At 38.7% G+C, this 23,759-nt stretch overlaps 2 protein-coding genes across 4 annotated transcripts; one reads left to right on the forward strand and one right to left on the reverse strand.

Moving 5' to 3' along the window:
- The first annotated feature begins 132 nt into the window (after window positions 1-132).
- TXNL4A (thioredoxin like 4A) lies at window positions 133-12,987 on the forward strand. Of its 3 annotated transcripts, XM_070747416.1 has the most exons (5): window positions 7,080-7,244; window positions 8,206-8,274; window positions 8,630-8,706; window positions 10,375-10,478; window positions 11,641-12,987. In XM_070747416.1, exons 3-5 carry the CDS (start codon window positions 8,662-8,664, stop codon window positions 11,810-11,812), a joined length of 321 nt encoding a protein of 106 aa, XP_070603517.1. In that variant the 5' UTR covers window positions 7,080-7,244; window positions 8,206-8,274; window positions 8,630-8,661; the 3' UTR covers window positions 11,813-12,987. The 3 variants fall into 3 exon arrangements, with proteins under 3 accessions (XP_070603514.1, XP_070603517.1, XP_070603516.1); XM_070747413.1 differs by lacking the exons at window positions 7,080-7,244; window positions 8,206-8,274; window positions 8,630-8,706 and adding exons at window positions 133-246; window positions 2,427-2,600; XM_070747415.1 differs by lacking the exon at window positions 8,206-8,274.
- Window positions 12,988-13,875: 888 nt separating this feature from the next.
- Window positions 13,876-23,037, reverse strand: HSBP1L1 (heat shock factor binding protein 1 like 1). Its single transcript, XM_070747417.1, has 5 exons — window positions 22,781-23,037; window positions 18,688-18,754; window positions 17,667-17,763; window positions 16,219-16,293; window positions 13,876-15,782 (listed from the first exon to the last, which is right to left on the reverse strand). Exons 1-4 carry the CDS (start codon window positions 22,823-22,825, stop codon window positions 16,257-16,259), a joined length of 246 nt encoding a protein of 81 aa, XP_070603518.1. The 5' UTR covers window positions 22,826-23,037; the 3' UTR covers window positions 13,876-15,782; window positions 16,219-16,256.
- Between the last annotated feature and the right edge of the window lie 722 nt (window positions 23,038-23,759).

Consider the following 23,759-nt stretch of genomic DNA (forward strand, 5'->3'; position numbering starts at 1 on the left):
TGTACTTTCCAGGTGACAATAAAGTTAGCCTGAGTCTAAGCTTTCTATTGACTAATTATTTCTCATCTCAACCCCCCTTTTTTCTCCCCTTGTCCCTCTCCGGAAGTGACGGAACAACGGAACGAATGCTGGCGTCACTTCCTCTCCTTGTTGGCCTTGCGACGCTCTAGGGTCGTTTTTCGGCGTGAGCGTCGGCGGGCCTTCGGCCGTGGAGGGTTGTTTGCGCCTTTGTGGGTTTTTTTCCCGGTGAGTGGTGGATGAGGTGATGAGAAAAAGGAGGTGTTTGAACGCGGCAGTTTAAGAAGGCGGTTGAGCTTCAGGGCGGGCGGGTGTGATGCGGCCGAAAAAAGGAAGGAAGAAGAGTTAGACGAGGGAGAAAACGGTATACTGTAAACTGGAATTGCGGTTTTGTTCAACCTTAGCCATTTTTAAGACGAGTGGACTTCATTTCCCAGAGTTCCCCGTCCCGCATGCTGGCCGGGAGTGGGGAATTCTGGGAGTTGAAGTCCACGCTTCTTTAAAAAAACGGCCAAACACTAGAAGATGGTATACTGCGCTCCAAAAGAGCTTGGAGATTTAAGATCTACGTTGTCTGGGGCTGATCTTTGAACTCACTTAAAATTTTTAAATAAAATCGGAAATTGCCCGATTTTAGAGAGTTTCTAACCAAAAGGGCTTTAATTTCGCTGTGTCTTGTTCTCTAAGTCAGGATCTCCAATCTTGGCAACTTTAAGCCTGGCTGGCGGACTTCAACTCCCAGAATTCGCCAGCCAACTTTTACTCAGCTTTGCTGGCTGGGGAATTCTGGGAGTTGAAGTCCACCACGCTTACAATTGCCAAGATTGGAGACCCCTGTATTTGAAGATGTGGTGGACTTCAACTCCCAGAATTCTCTGCTGGCTGCTACGGTAACAGTTGTCATTTGAGCAAACGCATGGTAGAGAAAAGAAGGGATGTTTTCCATCTTCCTTCCTGTCCTGACTTCCCAGCAGTGTTGTAGGTGTACGAATCTGTTGAGAGATGACAACAATTTAAACTTGGTTCACCCCAGTATTTTATAGCTTGTTGTTTTGCTTCTGTGGGAAACAACAGGACTAGGCTGATGTTGAAATGGCTTGGTCAGAATTTGGATTCCCAAACTATAGGCCATGTGGGTAAATTTTTTTAAAGTCTTAGGAAGAACCAAATCTTCTCACTCTGCCTTTGTATGAAAATTACAAAAAAGGTAATAATGTTTTACCCTTGGTTTCTTATTCTTTTTGAGGGACAAAAACATCCCAATGACCGATCAAATCCCACAGAATTCGTCTGCTCCAAGTCCTGTCAGCCAAACGATTTCGCTTGTTGGGTCCATCAGGGAGGGCCTTCTCTGTGGTGGCTCCGGCACTCTGGAACCTGCTTCCCCTAGAGATTCGCACCCCCCCCCTCCTGGCCTTCCAAAAGGCCTTAAAAATACAGCTTTGGTGGCAGGCCTGGGAAGGTCATTGAACACCAACATCCTGTTCCAGCTTGTTGGTGAATGAATGATGGATGAATGTTCTTATTGTGGAGTTTTTAATTTTGTATACATTTTATTGTTCGCTGCCCTGACTCTGTGAGGATAAGGGAATGCATTATTGACAACTGCAAATATAACAACAGTGGCTGACTTTTATTCTGTTTTAGGTAATATGTAACGACTGGTTCTCAGATTTCATGTACTAGACAGAACTAAAGAGGAAGAAAAAGTGAAATTCCTGAAATTGTCATAATATTTAAATGCAAAAGAAACTGCTGTAAAGTAGTTATAACTCCAATAATATTTATATATTTTTAGTGTTTGTCTACATAAGTAAATAAATAATTATTAATGGAACAATTATTGTATTTTATATAACAAGTAACAAAATTTATTTTAATGATATGTTTCTTAATAACTAAGTTTCTAGAGGAGTTACATTTATGGTTTTCTAGTCTTCAAAAATTTCTAGAAAATGTTCACTCACTGTTGCTCTTTGATTCCCCCCCCCCCACACAAAAACATTCTTTGTATATTCACATGTGCCTTATAAAAATACAAATGAAGCTGTAATATTTGTTAGTCAAAATTTTCTTCATATTTTTCTATTTACTAAAAATGCAGCTTTCTGAGTTGCGATTATGATCAATCAATTCCTCAGTATTGGCAAATTTCCTAGTAATCTTTCTTTGGGCAAAAAATATTCTCTGAGTTTGAAGGGTCTATTTTATTTCACCAATAAATCTTTCATTATATTTGGGTTTCTAATTATAGTTTTGGAACAAATTTTACATTAAAAATGGGATAGCTATAAAACAGTATCTTGACCTCTTATGTTCTTTATCACATAAAATATTATTTGGCCGATTAAGCTAACCCTTAGTATAAATATCAAAATTATAAATTGCTTTCTATGTTGCTTTTACAGATCTGATAACAAGTTTTCAAGATGTCGTATATGCTTCCACATTTACACAATGGCTGGCAAGTAGACCAGGCCATTCTTTCGGAAGAAGATCGTGTGGTAGTTAATCGGTTTGGGCATGATTGGGATCCAACATGTATGAAAATGGATGAAGTCTTATATTGTATTGCTGAAAAGGTATGATATATTAATGATCTGGAGAAATAGAATGTTAATGTGTTTTAATCAATCTGCTTAACGTAGAATGTGTTCTTAAGAAAAATGATGTATTTCTGCTACTAGACATATTTTTCAAAAATAGCTGGAAAACTGCAATCGAGAAGTGTGAATCCCCCCCCCCCGAAAAATTCCCTTAAAGATTGGAAAACATTATACAGTGATACCTTGTCTTACTAACTTAATTGGTTCCGGGACGAGGTTCTTAAGGTGAAAAGTTTGTAAGACGAAACAATGTTTCCCATAGGAATCAATGGAAAAGCGATTAATGCGTGCAAGCCCAAAATTCACCCCTTTTGCCAGCCGAAGCGTCCGTTTTTGCACTGCTGGGATTCCCCTGAGGCTCCCCTCCATGGGAAACCCCTCCTCTGGACTTCGGTGTTTTTGCAATGCTGCAGGGGAATCCCAGCATCGCAAAAACGAGTGCTTCGCTGGCAACGGAAGTCTGGAGCTGGGGTTTCCCAGTGAAGGGATCATCAGTGAAATTGCAGCATCACAAAAACACCAAAGTCCTCGAAACCCGACCTCCGGACCTCTGTGTTTTTGCACTGCTGGGATTGCCCTGAGGCTCCCCTCGCTGGGAAACCCCAGCTTCGGAATTCCGTTGCCAGTGAAGCGCCCGTTTTTGCACTGCTGGGATTCCCCTGCTGGGATTCCCTTGCAGCATCACAAAAACACGGAAGTCCGGAGGTAGGGTTTCCCAGCAGCGGCGGTGGGTTTGTAAGGTGAAAATAATTTGTAAGATGAGGCAATAAAATCTTAAACCCCGGGTTTGTATCTCGAAAAGTTTGTATGATGAGGTGTTTGTAAGATGAGGTATCACTGTATATACCTGTGCACTCCGGTGACTTGTTAACTCACTGAATTTCACTATTTTATTTTTAGCTATCATGTCTTTATTCTGAAATATAGGAAATGCAATAACAAAAAAGTGAATTTAGATTTGTCTTTGGCTATTAGTCATGTTGCCTATATATATCATATAATCCAATTTGCTTAGAGATGTTGCTTTCATATCTATATACAGTGGTACCTCGGTTTTCGAACGCTTCCTTTCTCGTACATTTCGGATACCGAACAAAATTTTCTGCAAAAATTTGCTTCAGTATCCGAACAAACATTCGGATACTGAACAGAAAATTTTGTTTTCTATCCGAAATGTAAGATCTGAGGGACGAGGTGAGAGGGAATGGGAGTCGGAACGCCCCTCCTGGCCGCCCTCTTAATAGCCTTCCAGTCTCTACCTTGTAACTTCTCTACGCAGCAGGAAGGGTAGGGCTGGCTACAATACCGGCAGCTTCGTGGGGGCTACTTTCCTCAGCGTTCAGTCGGTTACCTACAAGCAGCTGCACCAATTTTTTTCCCCCCGGCGATGGCGGCTCCGTCGGCTTCCCTTCGAGGAGCAACAGCAGCGTCAGGAACGTCACGTGAAGGGAAGCCGCCGGAGCCGCCACGGGGAAAGAAAAAGTTGGTGCAACTGCCTGGAGGTAACCAACTGAACCGCGCGACATTCCCGACGCTGCTGCTGCTCCTCGAAGGGAAGCCGACGGAGCCGCCACCGCCGGGGGGGAAAAAATTGGTGCAGCTGCTTTTAGGTAACCAACTGAACGCTGAGGAAAGTAGCCCCCACGAAGCTGCCGGTATTGTAGCCAGCCCTACCCTTCCTGCTGCGTGGAGAAGTTACAAGGTAGAGACTGGAAGGCTATTAAGAGGGCGGCCAGGAGGGGCGTTCCGACTCCCATTCCTTCTCATCCCGTTCCCTGAGATCTTTATCCCATAGGGAATAGAGGAAATACTGTAGATTTAATTGGTTCCCAGCAAGTCAATGGGCTGGGAACCAATTAAATACATTTCCATTATTTCCTATGGGATAAATTAATTCGGTTCTCGACCAAATCGGTTCTCAACCACAGTTCTAGAACGGATTATGGTCGAGAACCGAGGTACCACTGTATAACTTCACACTATAAAAAGATGCAGCGCACTTACCCTTTTTTTCCCAAACCACAGGTTTTTTCTAGCCACAGCTGTTTCATCTAGCTTTCATCTAACTTGGGCGTTTATCTAACTTGGGTGTTCTCCTCGATCCACAGCTAACATTGGAACACCATCTTTCAGCTGTGGCGAGGAGGGCGTTTGCCCAGGTTCGCCTGGTGCACCAGTTGCAGGCCTATTTGGACAGGGAGTCATTGCTCACAGTCGCTCATGCCCTCATCACCTCGAGGTTCGACTACTGCAACACTCTCTACATGGGGCTACCTTTGAAAAGTGTTTGGAAACTTCAGATTGTGCAGAATGTGGCCGCGAGAGCCATCGTGGGGCTTCCCAGATTCGCCCACGTTTCACCAACACTCCGTGGCTTGCACTGGCTGCCGATCAGTTTCCGGTCACAATTCAAAGTATTGGTAATGACCTTTAAAGCCCTACATGGCATCTGACCAGAATACCTCTGGAACCGCGTTCTACCGCACGAATCCCAGCGGCCGATAAGGTCCCACATAGTTGGCCTTCTCCGGGTCCCGTCGACTAAACAATGTTGTTTGGCGAGCCCCAGGGAAAGAGCAGCCCCGGCCCTCTGGAACCAACTCCCCACAGAGATTAGAACTGCCCCTACCCTCCTTGTCTTTCGCAAATTACTTAAGATCCACCTGTATCGCCAGGCATGGGGGAACTGAGACACCTCCCCCAGGCTTTTATATTTTATGTTTGGTATGTGTGTGCTGCATGATTTAAAATGATGGGGTTTTAGATGTTTTTAATATTAGATTTGTTTCATTGTAATATTGTTTTATTATTGTTTGGAGCCGCCCCGAGTCTTCGGAGAGGGGCGGCATACAACTCTAATAAATTATTATTATTATTATTATTATTATTATTATTATTATTATTATTATTATTATTTATTTGCTGCAATTCTTGCCCAGTATTGCTTCTACAGAAATATCCCAAAGGCCATTATGTGTGTTGGAGGGTGGAATTTTAATTTGATGGAGGGTTCATGCATATGGGATGTATCTTACCAAAAAGACACAAATTTAGGGATGATATGGATGAACAGTGAAAATGGTATATGGACTGTTGACAAGAGTGGTGCTCTCAAAAAGGTTTGGAATGAAAAGCGAATAATTTTCTTGCAGAAATCCCAAACCTGGCTTACCTTATGCAGTTTATTATTTATTTATTTTTATATTTATTTTAATTGTTTTCTCTGAAGTTTTAAAGTACTTTATGTAACAAACTAGGATTTTCTTGATTTATTAATGCTTGTAAATGTACCATCGGTTCTGTGGCCACAGAAAGCAAATGTATAAAAAACACAGCAGAAGTAAAGAAACTTAACTTGAAGGGACAATCTTCATTTGAGATTGAGAGGTTGTGAGCTGCCCTAAGTCCATGGAGAGGGGCGGCATATAAGTCCAACTAATAAATAAATAAATAAATTTCACTTGAAATATAAACAAAGTGCAAAATGTTTTTAGTTTGGACTGTTTTAAGCTTGTACCCCGAGTGTTATGTCCCTCTTCTAGCCTTACTAGCTGTATTTTAACCTTGGCCATGTTTCAAGCTTAAAATATTTCTGGTGAGATTGGAGTATCCTATTGTAGGCCTCAAATACTTCGTACAGTATATTTTTTAATTATGTGAACAATGTAGGGGAAATTGCAGTGATTTAATACTTACAGGTAGACCTCACTTAGCAACTGCTTCAGGCAGCCACTGGGCAAAGTTATGACAGTGATGGAAAAAGTAACTTTATGAACAATGCTGGTAAAACTTACTTTGGACAGCAAGATGGACAGCGTATAAGTCTAATAAATAAATAAAATAAAATAAATTTACATTATTTGCAGCATCTCCTAGCCATGTATTTTCCATTATACAAATCTAATAAATTGAATTGAATTATAATCATTAGATAGTTCTGTATCTGACTTGTCCCCCCCCCCCTTTCCCAGAGTGGAGAGATTGCCTAAACCCTACAAACTACCTATTCCTTTTCTTCACAGCAGATGCATCCCTAAAAAGTGCTAGTCACAAGTCAACAAGACTGCTCTGCGACCTTAATGTTGATTAGAACTTTTTACCTGGTTGCAGATTCACAACTGCTTCCTGTACCTGATAAGACTTCGGTCAGTTCCACACCTTTGGTTTTTGCTAGCCGCTGTGCTGCTGGGTTTACACTACCAGGGGTAGGCAAATTTGGCTCTTCTATGACTTGTGGACTTCAACTCCCAGAATTCCACAAGTCATAGAAGAGCCAACTTTGCCTACCCCTGCACTAGGCAAATAGTGCTAGCATGTTCCTTTTGATATGTACTTTTCATTGTATGCCTAATTGCTCTCTTATAATTCCTTTCTTTCCAATAAATGTAAAGGCAAACATTAATTCTTGTTTATTATCCCAGCAGAGGGATGAATGTTATCTTGAGTGAGAAAGTTGGGAAAGGGGGCTACGGTATAAGATTTGCCCTATTACCTGGTTTCCTATGAACTGAGTTCCAGAAACTTTCTCCCCTGTTTGGGCTCACCTGGCTGTTTGGGGGTTTATCCTTCTGACATTGTAAACCAAAGGAATGTTGCAGTAAAATCATAAACACAGTCACGGTGAGTTTCCACTTTAGCATCTTAGTTGCCAGTCCCAATTGTGGACGCTAAATGAGGACTACCTGTATTGTATTGCCTGCAGGCTATAACCATAAAATTACATATTGTGGTTAAATTTTGATCTGATGCGACTAGTCCACAAATTGGTATATTTGTATCTATAAGCTAAAAAATAGGTTGCTGTGAACAGAATTCTGCTTAAGGAGCAAGACAAGCTCAAATACCAGCTTGTAAGGATCTCTTTGAAAATATTTCCCTGAGAGTTAGAGGGCTACTTTAAAATGTAGGAAACAATTTGGCTTTGTAAGGCAAAGGAATTGAATGAATGAATGAATGAATAAATAAATAAATTATATATTCTTCTTGTTTTCTTTTGTGAAAGACCTGCTGTTTCCAGATATTTCCATGGACTGAAAAACTTACAGGGAAAGTTCTAATTCTCTTCTGTGTATGGCTCTACATTATAAAAATGCAATTTAAAAAATGCATTGAGAAAAATATTTAAACTTCTGCATAAATTTAAGAAAACCATGCAAATGGCAACAATGGCTTGTAATTTGTATTGTTTCAGCAGAAAATGACAATTTAGTTTCATTAAACCTGAGTGCAAATTACGTAAGCACTTGTATATTGCCAGCCAATTCCTAGTTTATAGAAAATCAACTAATAATACCAGTACACTTGAAAATTATTTTTAAAAACTATTAAAATTTCATCTTAAAATATGTTTTCAGAGCTTTGTCCAGCAACTTTGTTAATCTCTATTTTTTTAATGGAATTTTGGGGGCTCATTATTGTCAATGAAAATGTCTGTTTTAATTATTGCTACATGAACTAGTGGCAACCTAAGAAAATCTCAACACTCTTGTTAGGGTAAGCACTGAATCTAAGCTGTTTAGCACTTTTAAAATTCAAAAGAGAGAATGTTTAAACAGTCACCATCTCTTTGTACTTCATCTAGAAATAAAGCAGCAACCAGCGATCATTTCAGTAGAGATAACATGGTCTTGCTGAGTTATGCAAGCACTAGGTAATTCAACAAATTCTATGAAAGCTAAAGTTTCTGAATTAGATATAAACAGTTTTCAATATAATACCATAAAATAATGTGCTACGGTAGAATTGAAATATTATGACTTTTGGTTTATGTTGATCTTTTTAATAAAAAAAATCTAAATATTTTAATATTTGTTGAGGAAAAAAATAAACATTGTCTATGTAATTGTGTCAAGGCTGAGTTAAGAGAGAACAACACTTGAGATACTAGGTTGAAATGGGTCATAAAATAATAGGCATTCTAATAAGTTGGCAGACGATTTGGCACTTTTAACAGAGGGAAGAAAGAGAACAATATAACTTTTGTATTTAAAAATCTCCCTCTGCAGAAATAGCAGATTAGAGAGGGTGATCCTTCCTCATGATCTGCCTTATGAGCCCTGTTTGGATATCGCTGCTGTACAAAGTGAGTAAACAGTTCCAGTTGTACTACATATTTCTATATTATACCAGACTGTTGACATGCTGCAGTTGCATTTTACATTTAGAAAAAAATCAGTTAACCCCCATCAACATGGCCTGTTTCAATTCTGGTAACTTCTTTTCATAGACATTCCAGTCAGTAAAGCATTTTCTTCTGCTGGTTTCTTCTCCTTCTTTCTTTGAAGTGTGAATACTTTCAGGCTTGACACGTCTCTCTTGACAGATTATAGACCAAAAATGGTTTTATTATTTATTTTATTTATTTATTTATTTTATTATTTAGATTTGTATGCCGCCCCTCTCCGAAGACTCGGGGCGGTTTCCTATCAGTTGAGGGAAAAGAAATGTATATTTTATCAAGCTCAGCTAGTCCCCTCTACCTTGTCTAATCTTAAAAAGTAGATTTATCTCCCTATGGATTTTGTTTTTTATTCATTAAAATATGAGACTATACTTAATTGTTTCAATATCAACACAAAGCTTGTATAGTCTAATGAATTATTTTTACATTTTTAAGATGCCTAAGTGTGTTGTGTCTGTGATATATAATAGAAAATAAGCTTAGTTTTCATTGGCAGTCTTATTGCATGTAAACATATTATGACAAATATTTGTGAATTGTACAATAAATTGTTCTAAAAATGTTTTAAACACTTTGTTCATGTTGCTTCCATAAGAACTTTTATTCAAGTTGAAACATTTGAATACAAGAAAAAATGTGATCTTTGAACTTTAGATTATGTGTTTCATTTGGATTTCATTTCAGTGGAGCTCTATAGGAATTTGTGAGGTTTACAACAGTATTTGCTACTTTCTCCTGAATTCTTTAAAAGGCAATTAATGCAGATTGAGAGGTGGTACCGAACTTTAAAGGAAATGAAAGGAAGAATATATTTAAATTTGATTCTCTATGTTGTCGAGTATATGTTGCTTCCTGTTTAAAATAAACTTATAGATTACTATCTTTAAATGTATTTTATATAAAGCACATTCAGTATTAGCAAAATGAATAAGACTGCAAAAAAATAATTTCACAAGCAAAATATGAGGTTTAAGTGGTAAGTTAAATAATAATGGATATAAATATTCATTTTTTTAATTCTTTGCTGTTTTAAATATATACTCCAATTTCATGCCTTTTTTTAATTGCATTTTAGATGTTATCCTAAAATTATATAAATAGCTAAAACAAAGAAAATAGCTTTCAGTGCTATAGTTTTTTTCCAAAAATAGGGTGAGGTGTTTGGTGAGTAACATCCAATAAGATGCACTTGCTTCCTTATAAAAACTAGAATCTCGTATCAGCAAATATGCTTACTATTTTCTGTGATTTTTGTCACTGAAGGAATTTTATCCTGAGACAAATGTGTGATATGAAAAGGGAGTATAAAATAGTGTGATATGGAAAAGCAATTATTTAAACTCTGTTTATTGTTACGAAATGGATGTATAAAAATAGACTGACGAATGTACTTAAATATAGCTGCAATGGCTTACCTGTTTCAAGTATCATGTTTTGTGCATCTTTTATGTTCTTGCATTCTCTAAGAAGTCAAAAACTATGCATGTCTTGTCTGTATAAGCTTACAATATATTTTGAAAATAATTTATAAATATATTTACACTCTAAATGTATTCTTCTTTCACTTAGGTAAAAAACTTTGCTGTAGTTTACCTCGTAGATATCACAGAAGTACCAGACTTCAATAAAATGTACGAATTGTATGATCCCTGTACAGTCATGTTCTTCTTCAGGTATATTTTCATTTTTACATTGCTTTTTAACTTGCATGTTCTCAATAGGGTTTTTTTTTCTAGGGTGGTGGTGGTTTACAATTCCTGTCTAATTCATGTTGTGTAATATCATTAGGATACAATCTAAACCTGAAAGTAACTTCATTGGGATTGATGTTGTTATGCAACCAAATATTATAGCTTATCACTGAATTTATCACTGTTGCAATGTCCCTAAATCACGTGACTGCTGTTGGTGTGCTTTGCAACTGGCTTGCGATAAGCAGAGTTAATTAATGGAGAAGGCAGACATGAAATCATAAATCACAGTCACATGATATTTCATGTAATGGCCAAAGTGGAACTGAGATCATAAGCTTATCATAGTTGCGTCATTTTTCTGTTTAGCTAAACGCAGACTACTTCTAGTTAGTATATCTCCAGCTGTCCCATATGTCATTTCTATTAGACACTGCTTTGGGATGCAAAACAGCTTGACAGAGTTTGCAATGAACATGGCACTCCCAGTTATAATTATAGATTGGCTTTTACATATATACTTTACAGAGCTGCTCTACTAAGAGGAAAACGGCAGTATAACTAATGGCCTTCTGTAGGGGACAGAGAAAAGAGGTTATTATTTTCTGAAAAGAGAAATATCTCAGCCCACTACATTCCGAAAGTGTGATGGAATATAGTGGGTCAGATTCCTAGGAGAGAGGGAGTCTATGTAATCCTAGGAACACATAAATTTGTAGTATTCTTTTCTGTTTGGATATGAATATGGGAAGTTTTTGAAATTGGTCATTTGAATTTGTTCTATTTTTAATGTAACTTTAAAAACAACACTGTAGGCATGTGAAGGTACATGTCGTGCCAGGTAATATAGCATTATTTCCAATAAGTATTCATTTAAGTAATAATTTAAGCAGGGGGAATTACAATATTAATAATGGGACATGACTACTTTCTGATCTTATTAAAGTCAATTACAGTCCACTGGATTGGGATAACATTCCAGCCTGACTTCATCTGGGAAAAAAGGAAAGTTTGTATACTTATTAATAACTGTCTCACTGGCTATACAAATATATTCAAAAATACTTTTGGAGGTATGCATATAAAATGTTAAACAATAAAATCAATATTTGTTTAACTATTTTTCCTTCTTTTTTTCTTAAAGAAACAAGCACATAATGATTGATTTAGGCACAGGTAACAACAACAAAATTAACTGGGCAATGGAAGACAAACAAGAGATGATTGACATCATAGAAACAGTTTATCGAGGAGCTCGTAAAGGTAGAGGTCTCGTCGTGTCACCCAAAGACTACTCGACCAAATACAGATATTGACTTTTTGGCTATGTATTTCAAGTCACACTTCTTGGAAACTTCTTAAAAGCAGTTTTAAAATAGGAAAATTCTTCTGTGGTAACATTTCATGTGAATATATTGAACTGAGTAAATATGTTACCAGATTTTCATTGGAAAATACCATTGATTTTGGAAATAAAGTTAAATTTTCTGTTGAATAAGAAATTTTAAAATGTCAGCTGCTTTCTAAAAACATTTTTTTTGTATAATGTATTATCTCTTTTTAAAAATGTATTTACTCTAGGAATGCAAAGAAGCTTCTGGAATACGCCAGTCATGTCTCATGCCAGTGTTCAAAAAGCTGCTATAGATGCCCAATCAAATGAGCCTAGTTTATCTTTGGCACAGGTAGTCCTAAAAAATTAATTTATCTGGCACTTCACATTTTTTGCTATATAATAAATTGTCATGAAAACCAGAGAAGCCTTGCTGTTGATACTATGACCAATATGTGACATGTGGTTCTTGTGCCTTGGTGTCCTCTAGTATTTAGGATCTGCTGATTAAAATGTTTTAGGTGCCTGTTCAAGCAGTATCAGAAGCCTTCAATGTAGGAACCAGAGGCAAGCTTTTTGCCAGGATTTCAGGGGACCTGCTACTTAATTCTCAGTGGGGCAGTTTATGAATTGTCCCCAAAATGGCTACCTGCAGAAGCAGCCGGGGATCTTCTTCTCTCTTATGGGCTAGGTGAATATTTCTTTTTCAGATGACAGGTTGAATGACTCTGGGTGAGAGGCTACATCTGGTTTACAGGCTGTAGATTGCCAATCCCTGAATTAAAAATTTCTGTCTACACCCATGGCTATTCTCTGAATATTGAGTAAGGTGTTTTTAATCTGAGTAGTTTTCAATATTTAATGTTTTTTAAGTTCTGAGATCAGTGTGTAAGAAAACTTGAGTTTTTATAGGAAAGATGAATTAGAAAAAGAACAATATTTTAAACAATGCTATTAACATACCAAAAGTGGGTACAAAATATATGAGCTTATACATCAGCATAAAACAAATAGTTTACACACTGTAAACCACTGTGTGATCTTTTTTTATTTTTTGCTTAATGTGTTTGACAAATTGCAATTTGTAAATAATGTTTTATGACTTAGAGCACAAATATATCCAGTTTTTGCTTACTCATTAAACCATGGTGAACCAAACTATGTCTTAATGGTGTATGAAAAACGTCATCTAGGTCCAGGTTATATTTCTGACATCAATCAGTTATCTAATTTCCTCAGTTCATTTGCTGAAAATCATACTTTTGTGGTAAATACGTATGCTGTCCAACTCTCAACAATTTGGGCAGTTCATAAACAAAAACACAAAATAAATAACACAATACAATAAAAACAAGGAACAAAAGTTCTTATAAAAAGTAAAAAAGGAAGGAGAGGACAGAAGCAGAAGTACCTACTCCTTGGAAGATACTACATCCATTGTAGTCAAAGGTCAGGGTAAAGAGCCCAGCGTTCAAGACCCTCTAAAACCGTGGTTCCCAAACCTTTTCAGTCCACTGCCCCCTTGGTGCTACAAACTCATCCTCAGTGCCCCCCCCATCCCCACCCCCTTCAGTAGGGTGTGGCTTGGTGGTTAGGTGACTGGGTGGGCATGGCCAACTTGTAAAATGTGAAGTTCACATTTTGGGCTCAATTGTGGTCATACATTTTTCTTTTTTCCTTTCCCCTCTTTTTTATTTATTTTTCTATCTTCCTTCCTACCATCTTTCTTTTCCTCCCCTCTCTTTCCCTCCCTCCCTCCTTCCTCCCTTCCTTGTCTCTATTTCTTCTGGAGTAGAAAGCAACCTCCCCCAAGGCAAATATCTTGTGACAGCAACTGTAAGATGCTCCTAAAATTTCAAATTACTCACCAACTCCCAAATGGGAGATTCCTGCCATAGAGTTTATGTCTTATAAAACACTTCCATTTGTGCAGGTATATCTGAATGAGAAAGTGAGGGCATCCCTGAATGTGTGAATACACATGAGAAATATCTGCCTTTTCCAATCTTCTCAGCGATGAGAGAAAATGCTCTGGATGTTGCTCAGTTTATTTATTTATTTAATTTGACTTCTTTGCCGCCCAATCCCGAAGGACACAGGGCAGTTCGCAACAATATAAAATTACAATAACAATGACAATAATAAAAAGAAGTTAAGGAAGAAACAAGCAATTACTAAAATCCTAATTAAAATTTAAAAAACAATTCAACAACACGTACTAATCATTCATACCAAATTCATATATATGGACAAGCTAGTAGTTGATTTAGGGCCCCCAGGCCTGTCGGCATAGCCAGGTCTTTGTGGCCTTACGAAAGCTTACTTTCCTGGCAAGGCTCAGAGACCAGCTGGCACACCCATCCGCCAGCTCTCCAGGCAATATCACTTTCTCCCTGCCCTGCCAAGGCCCCAGCGATCCTCTTTAGGTTCCCAGCCACGAAGGTCCCAGAGCCAAAGCCGGGAAGGTGAGAGGAGCAATGGCAGCAGCAACTGCGCTCTGTTCCGTCATGTGCCCTCCCAGAAAGCATTCTCTAGGCTGGTGGGAATCTTGGGAGAAAGTGGTGCTACCTGTAGAGCTGGCGGATGGGCATGCCAGGTGATCTCTGAGCTTTGCCAGAAAGGAAAGTTGAGCGCCGGCCAGCCTCTTGTGCATTCGTTCTGCCCTCGCTCCGTCTGTCTCCTGGAAAGTTTATGGGAAGTGGCGGTGGGCGAAGCAAGCTGGGCAGGGCAGAACTGCCAGTGCAGCAGTACCTGGTGATGAAGACTGGGTGGGGAGGCGTGGGCGATTGTCTCGTTCACAGTGCTATGGGGCGGATGAGCTTGAAGAAATGCGGTTGAATGGGGCCGGGGCAGCACAGCCTATTGTGCCTTCTCTTGCCATTCATCCCACCTCCAATCCTCCGTACAAACCACATGTCCCGTTTCTGCAAATGCAGAGCCCTGGAGGGCGATCTAAAGAAGGGAGGAGGTGCTGCAGAAAAGGTTGCCTTTCCCCCATGCATCCTGTGCCAGCTCTGTGGGACTTGGCACTCTGAAGCAGCCCACTGGCTTCCAATCCGGTAGTGCGGGCTCAGTTGCCAGTACAGGTGGTCGACCCGGTCGATCTGCCAAGAGAAGGCAGGTGGCCGTGAAGACGCCAGTGGGCTGCTTCTGAGCCCCAAGTACCGTCCACTTTGGGGACCACTGCTCTAAAGCAACAGTATAAAAACCTAGTGCTTGTGGAGAACCTCATTCCAGAGGGCAGGCACTCCAGCAGAGAATATGCACTTCTGGGTGCTGAGAGATGGCATTGCTTAATCAAAAGCACTGGAGTATGCAAAACCAGAATCAAATCTGCTTATTTATTTATTAGATTTGTATGTTGCCTCCCTCCGTAGACTCGGGGCGGCTCACAGCAATAATAAACAATATATAACAAATCTAATAATTTAAAAGAAACACTAAAAACCCCATTATTAAAAGCAAACATACACAAACATACCATACATAAACTGTATAGGCCCGGGTGAGATGTTTCAATTTCCCCATGCCTGACGGCAAAGGTGGGTTTTAAGGAGTTTACGAAAGGTGAGGAGGGTGGGGGCAGTTCTAATCTCTTGGGGGAGCTGGTTCCAGAGGGTTGGGGCCGCCACAGAGAAGGCTCTTCCCCTGGGTCCCGCCAAACGGCATTGTTTAGTTACTATGAGAGGTAGGCAGTGCCTCAAGTAATCAAACCCTGTGCTATGTAAGACTTCATAGATAATTACCATCTCCTTGAATCTCACCCAGAAACAAACTGGCAACCAGTGCTGTTCACAAAGTAGGGTTATTACACAGGCTTATCAAAGCATAAATGTTGCTGCCCATGCATTCTGGGTCAATTGAAGCTTCTGCGTAGTCTTCAAGGGCAGTTCCACGTAGGATGTATTGCAGTAGTTAAGCCACGAAGAGCCTCCTATTCTAGGAATATTATTCTAAAAATAATAGTAGAAATTGTTCAGAATTGTATTAGTGAAATACAGCAATAGGAGTTCAAAACACTTGATTCCAATAGAGGAAAACTAATGAAAGTAGAGATGACACGAATTTTACTTATTAGCAAGGACTCTGCTTTCTTCACACTTGATGGTTTTAACATCCATACATGATATGCCAAGAAAATGAACTTCAAGGAAAAAATGGAAACTATACTCGGTATAAAAGCTTATAAATATATTCATACAAAAAAGGGTATGAATTGTCATGAATATTAATTTTTTTCCTTATCTATGTATCTAATTATTGCTCATCGCACTTGTATGATTCTATATTGTAGCTGAAATATTTACAATTTGATTTTTCTTTGTAGCCAGTGATTTAGAAAAAACATTGCTTGTGTATCCATTAGATATGTATAGTCTTAACAATTACCTTAAAATTGTATAAACGTAGACCATACTTAAAAGTCTTCATGTTGTGTGCAGAGTTTCTTTGTTGCCTTCAGTTCTGTGTAAAAATAATTAGCATAGAAACCAAGTTAATATTAGGAAAGCCAGATGTGTGCCTTCCATTGTGGACCTGTATACTGCACGATTCAAGAGGGTTGTGAAAATATTTACAGACACCACACATCCTGGACACAAACTGTTTCAACTTCTATTCTCAAAACGGACTCGACACAAGAACAGTTTTTTCCCGAACGCCATCACTCTGCTAAACAAATAATTCCCTCAACAGTGTCAAACTATTTACTAAGTCTGCAATACTATTAATCTTCTCATCGTTCCCATTACCCATCTCCTCCCACTAATGACTGTATGACTGTAACTTTGTTACTTGTATCCTTACAATTTATATTGACTGGTTCCCAATATGATTGGATTGCTTATTTGTACCTGGACTATCATTAAGTGTTATACCCAGTGATGGGCTCCTATGGGTACAGTCAGGTGCGCAGTACCGGGGGAAAAAAATTTGGTCAGGTATGCAGAATCGGTAGAAAAATTTTGGTCAGGTATGCAGAACCAGTAGAAAAATTTTGAATTTTTTCCCTTTTTTCCCTTTTGGGCTCTGGGTATATTTTTCCTATCGCAGTAAATGAGGTTGAATGTGTATAATTTTAGAAGAGCTATGCATGCGTACGTATGTACACATACAGTTTATATAGTAATGTATATTTTTGTGTGCCTGTGTATAATATGTATGTACATATATGGCCTACATACAGAGAATTAAATAGTATATTTTGGATGCTTAGTAATAATAAATAGAGAGGGAAATTGTATCTCTGAGGCGAGGAGAACCCTAACCCTAACCCAGCCCTTGACGTGAGTGACGTCAAATTGGCCACCTTTAAGCTAGTCATATGACCTTTAAGTCAGTCCGTCACATGACCGTCAAGCCACTCCCACCAGGTCACATAGCTGGTAAGCCAGACCCACAAAATAAGCCACGCCTTGTAGCCCTTCACTAGTTATACCTTATGATTCTTGACAAACTTCTCTTCTATGTACATTGAGAGCATGTGCACCAAGACAAATTCCTTGTGTGTCCAGTCACACTTGGCCAATAAAAAATCCTATTCTATTCTTCTATTCTATGGATCTGCTAAATTTTTAGGAGATCTCAGGATTAATAGGTTAGACTGGGAAGTTGAAAGATGGTGCAAACAATGTGGGTCTACGGATTCATCAAGTATTGAATTTCAGTTGTGGAAATTCCTACCCTACCATAAGCTAGTTGTTTTCTTGTGCTTCTATTAATGCAAACAAGAATTTGTTTTAAAATAAGAGTTTTCCCCCCTTTTGAATTGGTTATGATAAATTGTCATAGCAGATTTTTAGTTATTGTGACAAGTTTATATAAAACCAGAATCTCACCGTTCAGAATCTTCACCAGTATTTTCTATTCCAGCTTCAGCCATAAGTTCAGCAACATGCTTTTCCAAATCATTTATTCGTTCACCCATCTCATCCAGTAAAAAGTTAAAGAGCACTGCATTTTTAATTCATTTTTATTAAGAATTTATATTAACCTATCTGAGAAAATAATGCACGATGCGTATATAAACTAGGATTCATATTTGGTTTCTTTCTATTGTAAAAAAAAATCCAAATTGCTGTTTGTTTTATTTTATCTTATTGGGAAAAAACAATTGTTTTCATACTTCTTGGCTTATCAGGTCTGAATGTATGCTACAGATATTAAAAGCTTATAAGTGAATATTATTGTAGCTAAATGTTTCAAGACTGAAGATTATCCGAAGTCTTCAGATATAATTGTTGAGGCAAGATTATTAGTTTAAAAGAATTACTTATTATTTAATAGTTTCCTGTATACTGCCAATACTGTCTCAATTCATAAGGTTGAAGAGGAATATGTCACTATAATCTTCTATGTAGGAGGATCTAATATTTTTAAATTGGTAATTTAACCATTAGTAATATTTAAGAATAATGCATAACTCAATATAAACTGAAAATTAATTTTCTAAAATTGATATAAATTCCCCAGGCTTACTGCCATATGTGACATTCCATTTTTTAGATTCTTACATGAAAAATGTAAATGATGAGTTGATATGCTATACTACAAATGGGAAGCTGACATGCTGTACTATGAAGTAAAGTATCATTCTGAAATTGTATTTATAAAGACTTTTGATCCCCATATAGGCTCCATAAGTATTTTTAGGAAATAAAAATGATGAGTGGCTAAAATCTAGTGTTTTGTTTTAGAAAAATGCCCTCTTGTACAAAATTTTATCATAAAATAAACTGATGGATATGCTCATTTCTAGTTCCAAAAATTATTCCCTTATTTAATTATACATTTAGGAATTAGCCAAGCTGATTACAAACAATTTCACATTAATTTTAGAAAAGGATCCGAAAAGGATATTTTGTAGAGATAATTTATCAGTCAGGTCTTCAAAATTTTCTTGTATCTTTTGTAGGAGATTTTCTGCCTATAGGTAGAAAAAATACACCCATGAATGATAGTAGATAAGTTATCACTTTAAGATCTATAAAAGGAGTTTAAAAAAGCAAGTGGCACATAAAACAGAATATGAAATAGAGATTATACCTAACTTTTATATGGAAATGTTCTTATAGGTTGCTAATTGTAAGTAATTTTTATATAGCGTTTTATTTATTTTATTTATTTTATATTGTATTACACAGTATGGTATTTTTTTTAGACACTCTTGAAAGAAATCCATTGGGTTAAGAAAAAATTGGCCTCATTCCCACTCCAAGGCATGAGAGTGAAGAGATGTAGAAACTTTCTAAAAATCTTGTAACTTTTCCCAAATGTGGTTCTCTCTACTCATACTGGATCTCAATGCCACAATCTTGGGTTATGAGGTTCAAAATGCACCACAGATGGGTTGTGGAGGATATTTTTTAATGCAATGCCCATCATTGCCTGCCAGCTGAGGAGATACCCTGGTAGATTTATGCATTATGATAGGCAGGATACAGTAGGTAAAAATAGGTAGATCACTTGACACATTCAAAGGAAAATTGGACTGCCATCTAGTTGGGGTGGTGTAGGGTTTCCTGTTTGAGCAGGGGGTTGGACTTGATGACTTGCAAGGTCCCTTTCAACTCTAATAATAAATAAATAAATAAAAGGATGAAAATGGTGCAGGGAGGAACCTATAAATGCCATCTTCCTCATCGATAAAGGAGAATATTTGTAGCTTAGGGTCGAAATGAGGGATCCTTAGTATTCTCCGAGCTTGGTTGTTGCAGAGGTTTCATTATCCAAACTAGGCAACATCATCTAGCAAAAATGTTACAACGGACTAGCATTGCTGATGTTACCAAGTGTAGGTTAGAATCGATGATGTTACCTTGTTTGCGTAATGAAATATTTGGGGTTGGGACAGATTCCCATTACCGCTGCTACCGATGTGTTGAGTGTGTGTCCAAGCATGTTTTGCTTCTGTGCATGCAGCAAAATCTTGCGAGGTGACATACACGCATGCGAGATTTCGGCTATTTTTTATTTCCGCGCATGCGCAGAAGCAAAACATCCCCAAAATCTCTCACGCGCACATCCCTTCACAAGATGTGGGACGCGCACACATGCACGCAGGAGAAGAGAACTTGCACACGCAGCACAACTTTCACTAGTGGTGTGCCATCCTCACCCGTACCGGTAACAAGCCACTACTGCCAAGGGCCATCATCCTTAGCCAAGCGATTTCTCTTTTTTTTAATTAATATTTTTATTGATTTTTATAATATAAATCACACACACAGCATATAACATATACATGTACTCAGTGATCCCACCACCAGACAATCAATCGTACACCACCACCAGTTAGAGGTATTTCTTATATACTGTAAATCATTTAAACCCAAGAGTGAAATATTTCTTTACATATTATAGAATGATTCCAACTTGTTTCTTATAGCTTGGTCTCGGATCCTACTCGCCATATATCGTCTTACCTTGTCCCATCGCCCCATCAGCTGTTGCAAATCAGTTTCATTAATCAAATTCATCCTTTTATCCATAATCTCGAATTGAATGTGGTCCACCATATACCTATACCAATTTTGCATTGTCCATTTTGTCGCATCTTTCCACCCCAAGACTATTACTGCCTGAGCGCTTTCTATCGCTGCTTATTTTATTTCTCTGAATTCTCCCATCTCACTACTTTTTACTAATACTGCCATTTCCTTAGTAATCGTCCATCTTATATTTAATACTATCCTATTAATATCCTCTTGCACTTTTTGTCAAAAGTTCTGTACCACTGGGCATTCCCAGAGCATATGCATAAACACTCCTAAATTTCATAAATTTTCTCATAAATTTTTTCATAAATTTCTCCTCAATTATGTTTGGTCCCAATTGCTAACATGGGAATTTATACAGCTAGTCCTTGGCTTACAACAGTGCGTTTAGCGACCATTCAAAGTTACAATGGCACTGGGAAAAAACCCAGATGACCATTTTTCACAGTTATGGCCTTTGCAGCCTCCTCATGATCCTGTGGATCAAAATTCAGGTGCTTAGAAATTGGTTCAACGTTTATGACCAAGGTGTCATAAAAACTCTGTCCCGTAAATGAATGAATGAATGAAAATAAAGACTATTTGAAGACAGTACAAATATAAGTGAGCTGGGGTGGCGCAGCAGGTAGAGCGCAGTACTGCAGGCCACTGAAGCTGACTGTAGATCTGTAGGTCAGCGGTTCAAATCTCATCACCGGCTCAAGGTTGACTCAGCCTTCCATCCTTCTGAGGTGGGTAAAATGAGGATCCGGATTGTGGGGGCAATACACTGGCTCTGTTAAAAAGTGCCATTGCTAATATGTTGTAAGCTGCCCTGATTCTAAAGAGAAGGGCGGCATAAAAATTGAATGAATGAATGAATGAATGAATGAATGAATGAATGAATGAATGAATGAATAAATAAATAAATCTTTAATAATAATAAAAGTAAACAAGTTAACAAGTATGCAAATGTAAATGATAGTCGCATACTCATATAGGATATTTAAAATATGTTATTGATAGGCTGCAGAAACTGGGGGTCAACAAGATGGTTGACATGTATGTTGAATGTTTTCTATACAATTACTTATACATACTAACCTACCCAGGCTTCGTGCTCTGGGGTATCCAGAGTTTTAACTATTAGATTTGTACTATATAGTGGTACCTCATGATACGAACCCCTCGTCTTACGAACAACCCGAGATACGAACCCGGGGTTCAGAAATTTTTTGCCTCTTCTTACAAACTTTTTTCTTCTTACGAACCCGCCGCCGCCGCCAAGAAGCCCCGCCGCCCGGCTGTCGTCTTTTAAAACAGCCGGGGGGCTTCTGGGAGGCCTCCCGAACGCCAAACCCAGAAGTTCGGGTTTGGCGTTCGGGTTCAGGAGGACACTGAGAAGCCCCCCGGCTGTTTCAAAAGGTGACAGCCGGGAGGCGGGGCTTCTCAGCGGCCTCCCGAACCCGAACTTTTGCCGAACTTCCGGGTTCGGCATTCGGGAGGCTGCCGAGAAGCCCCACCGCCCGGCTGTCACCTTTTGTAACAGCCGGGGGGCTTCTCGGCGGCCTCCCAAACGCCGAACCTGGAAGTTCGGGTTTGGCGTTCAGGAGACCGCTGAGAAGCCCCCTGGCTGTTACAAAAGGTGACAGCCAGGCGGCAGCGCTTTATTTCTTGCTTTTTTCCCCCCGTTGCACGGATTAATTGATTTTACATTGTTTCCTATGGGAAACAATGTTTCATCTTACGAACTTTTCATCTTACGAACCTCCCCCGGGAACCAATTAGGTTCGTAAGACGAGATATTACTGTATTGTTATTGTTATTGTTGTTGTGAGCCGCCCCGAGTCCTCGGAAAGGGGCGGCATACAAATCTAATAAATTATTATTTTTATTATTATTTTTTTATTATTATTATTATTATTTTTATTGTTGTTGTTATTATTATTATTATTATTATTATTATTATTATTATTATTATTATACCATGGTCTTTCGAGATTGAAGGATGCCAATGCAATGCAACTCACATATATGTATATATGTATGTATATATATGTGTGTGTGTGTGTTTATATAATGTCATATGCATTATGTGTTTGTTGCTTTATTGTTTGTCTTTTTTATATCTATAATTAATACATAATTTATTTATTTTTAAAGTGTGTCCCAAAGGTGACTTTCGTGACCTTCTGACAAGCCACTTCAAAGGGAAATCCAGATTCACTTAAACAACCGAGCTACCGATTTGACAGCGGCTACGATTCACTTCAACAATAGTGACAAGTCGTAAACGGGGCAAAACTCACTTGACAAACGCCTCACTTAACAGAAACGTCGGGCTCCCTTGCGGCCGTAAGTTTGAGGACTAACGCTATTTACATTGGAGGCTGCCTGCAAGAGCCGCCACCCGTCCGACTTGGGCGCGACATCAGCGCGAACGGCAAAGCCTCGGACGAGCGTCGGGGGATACTCACAAACTGAGAGAGATCCTTGGCGCTCGGCGGGTCGTTGTCCGCCATGTCTTCTTTCTCCACCTTGCGACTCCACCGCTGGACTCGCCCGCTCTTTTCTATTCCAATTGCCGCCCCGGACGGGAGGGAAGCGTCTGCGGAGACCAAGCCGCCTCCCTGCCGCCCTCCGAGCGCCCTCAGCAGGCGGGCTTTTCTCTTCGCCGGCGCGGTTTTACAGACAGCTACGATCTCTGCGGAGGAACCAATGCGAAAAGCGACGGAGGGACTTCTCCAACTCTTCGTTGCCACGTGCCCGACGCGTCATTATTTGGGTTGCCTGCGATTGGGGAGATTTGCAAAGGAAGTTAAGTTTCCCTCTTGGGACTTTCATTCAGCAGCTCACCTCTAAGCAGTGAAAATATCATTTTTTCCCCTGCCAGTTTTTCAACATTTGAAAGATGTCAATAAGCTGAGCCTTGAGTCTATGATTGACAGTCAGTCTAAATTAGCAAGAGGAGTTACCCAAGGTTAGATGATCAGCGGCCAGCTAGAGAGGTGTTGAGTTGTCTGGTTGTTGTTACCATTATTATTATTATTATTAATAATAATAATAATAATAATAATAATAATAATAATAATAATAATAATAATAATAATAATAATAATAATAATAATTAGATTTGTATGCCGCCCTGCTCCGAGAAATCGGAGCGGCTCACAACAAGGAGAACAATACAATGATCCAATATTTAAAAACCCATAAAAAACAATCGTACAAACCAAACACACCATGCATAAACCTCAATAGCTAAGGGGTATGCTAATTTTCCCATGCCTGGCGACAAAGGTGGGTTTTCAAAAGTTCATAGGTTTTAAAGTATTATTTAATTTAATTTATTAGACTTCTATGCCGTCCAAACCCATGGGACTCAGGGCAGCTATTTAATTGTTTTTATTGTTAATTTTTTTAAAGCATTTTGCTTGTAATATATTTTTAAATTAT

The sequence above is a fragment of the Erythrolamprus reginae genome, chromosome 3 (genome assembly GCF_031021105.1).
Source record: "Erythrolamprus reginae isolate rEryReg1 chromosome 3, rEryReg1.hap1, whole genome shotgun sequence".
Lineage (NCBI taxonomy): Eukaryota > Metazoa > Chordata > Lepidosauria > Squamata > Dipsadidae > Erythrolamprus > Erythrolamprus reginae.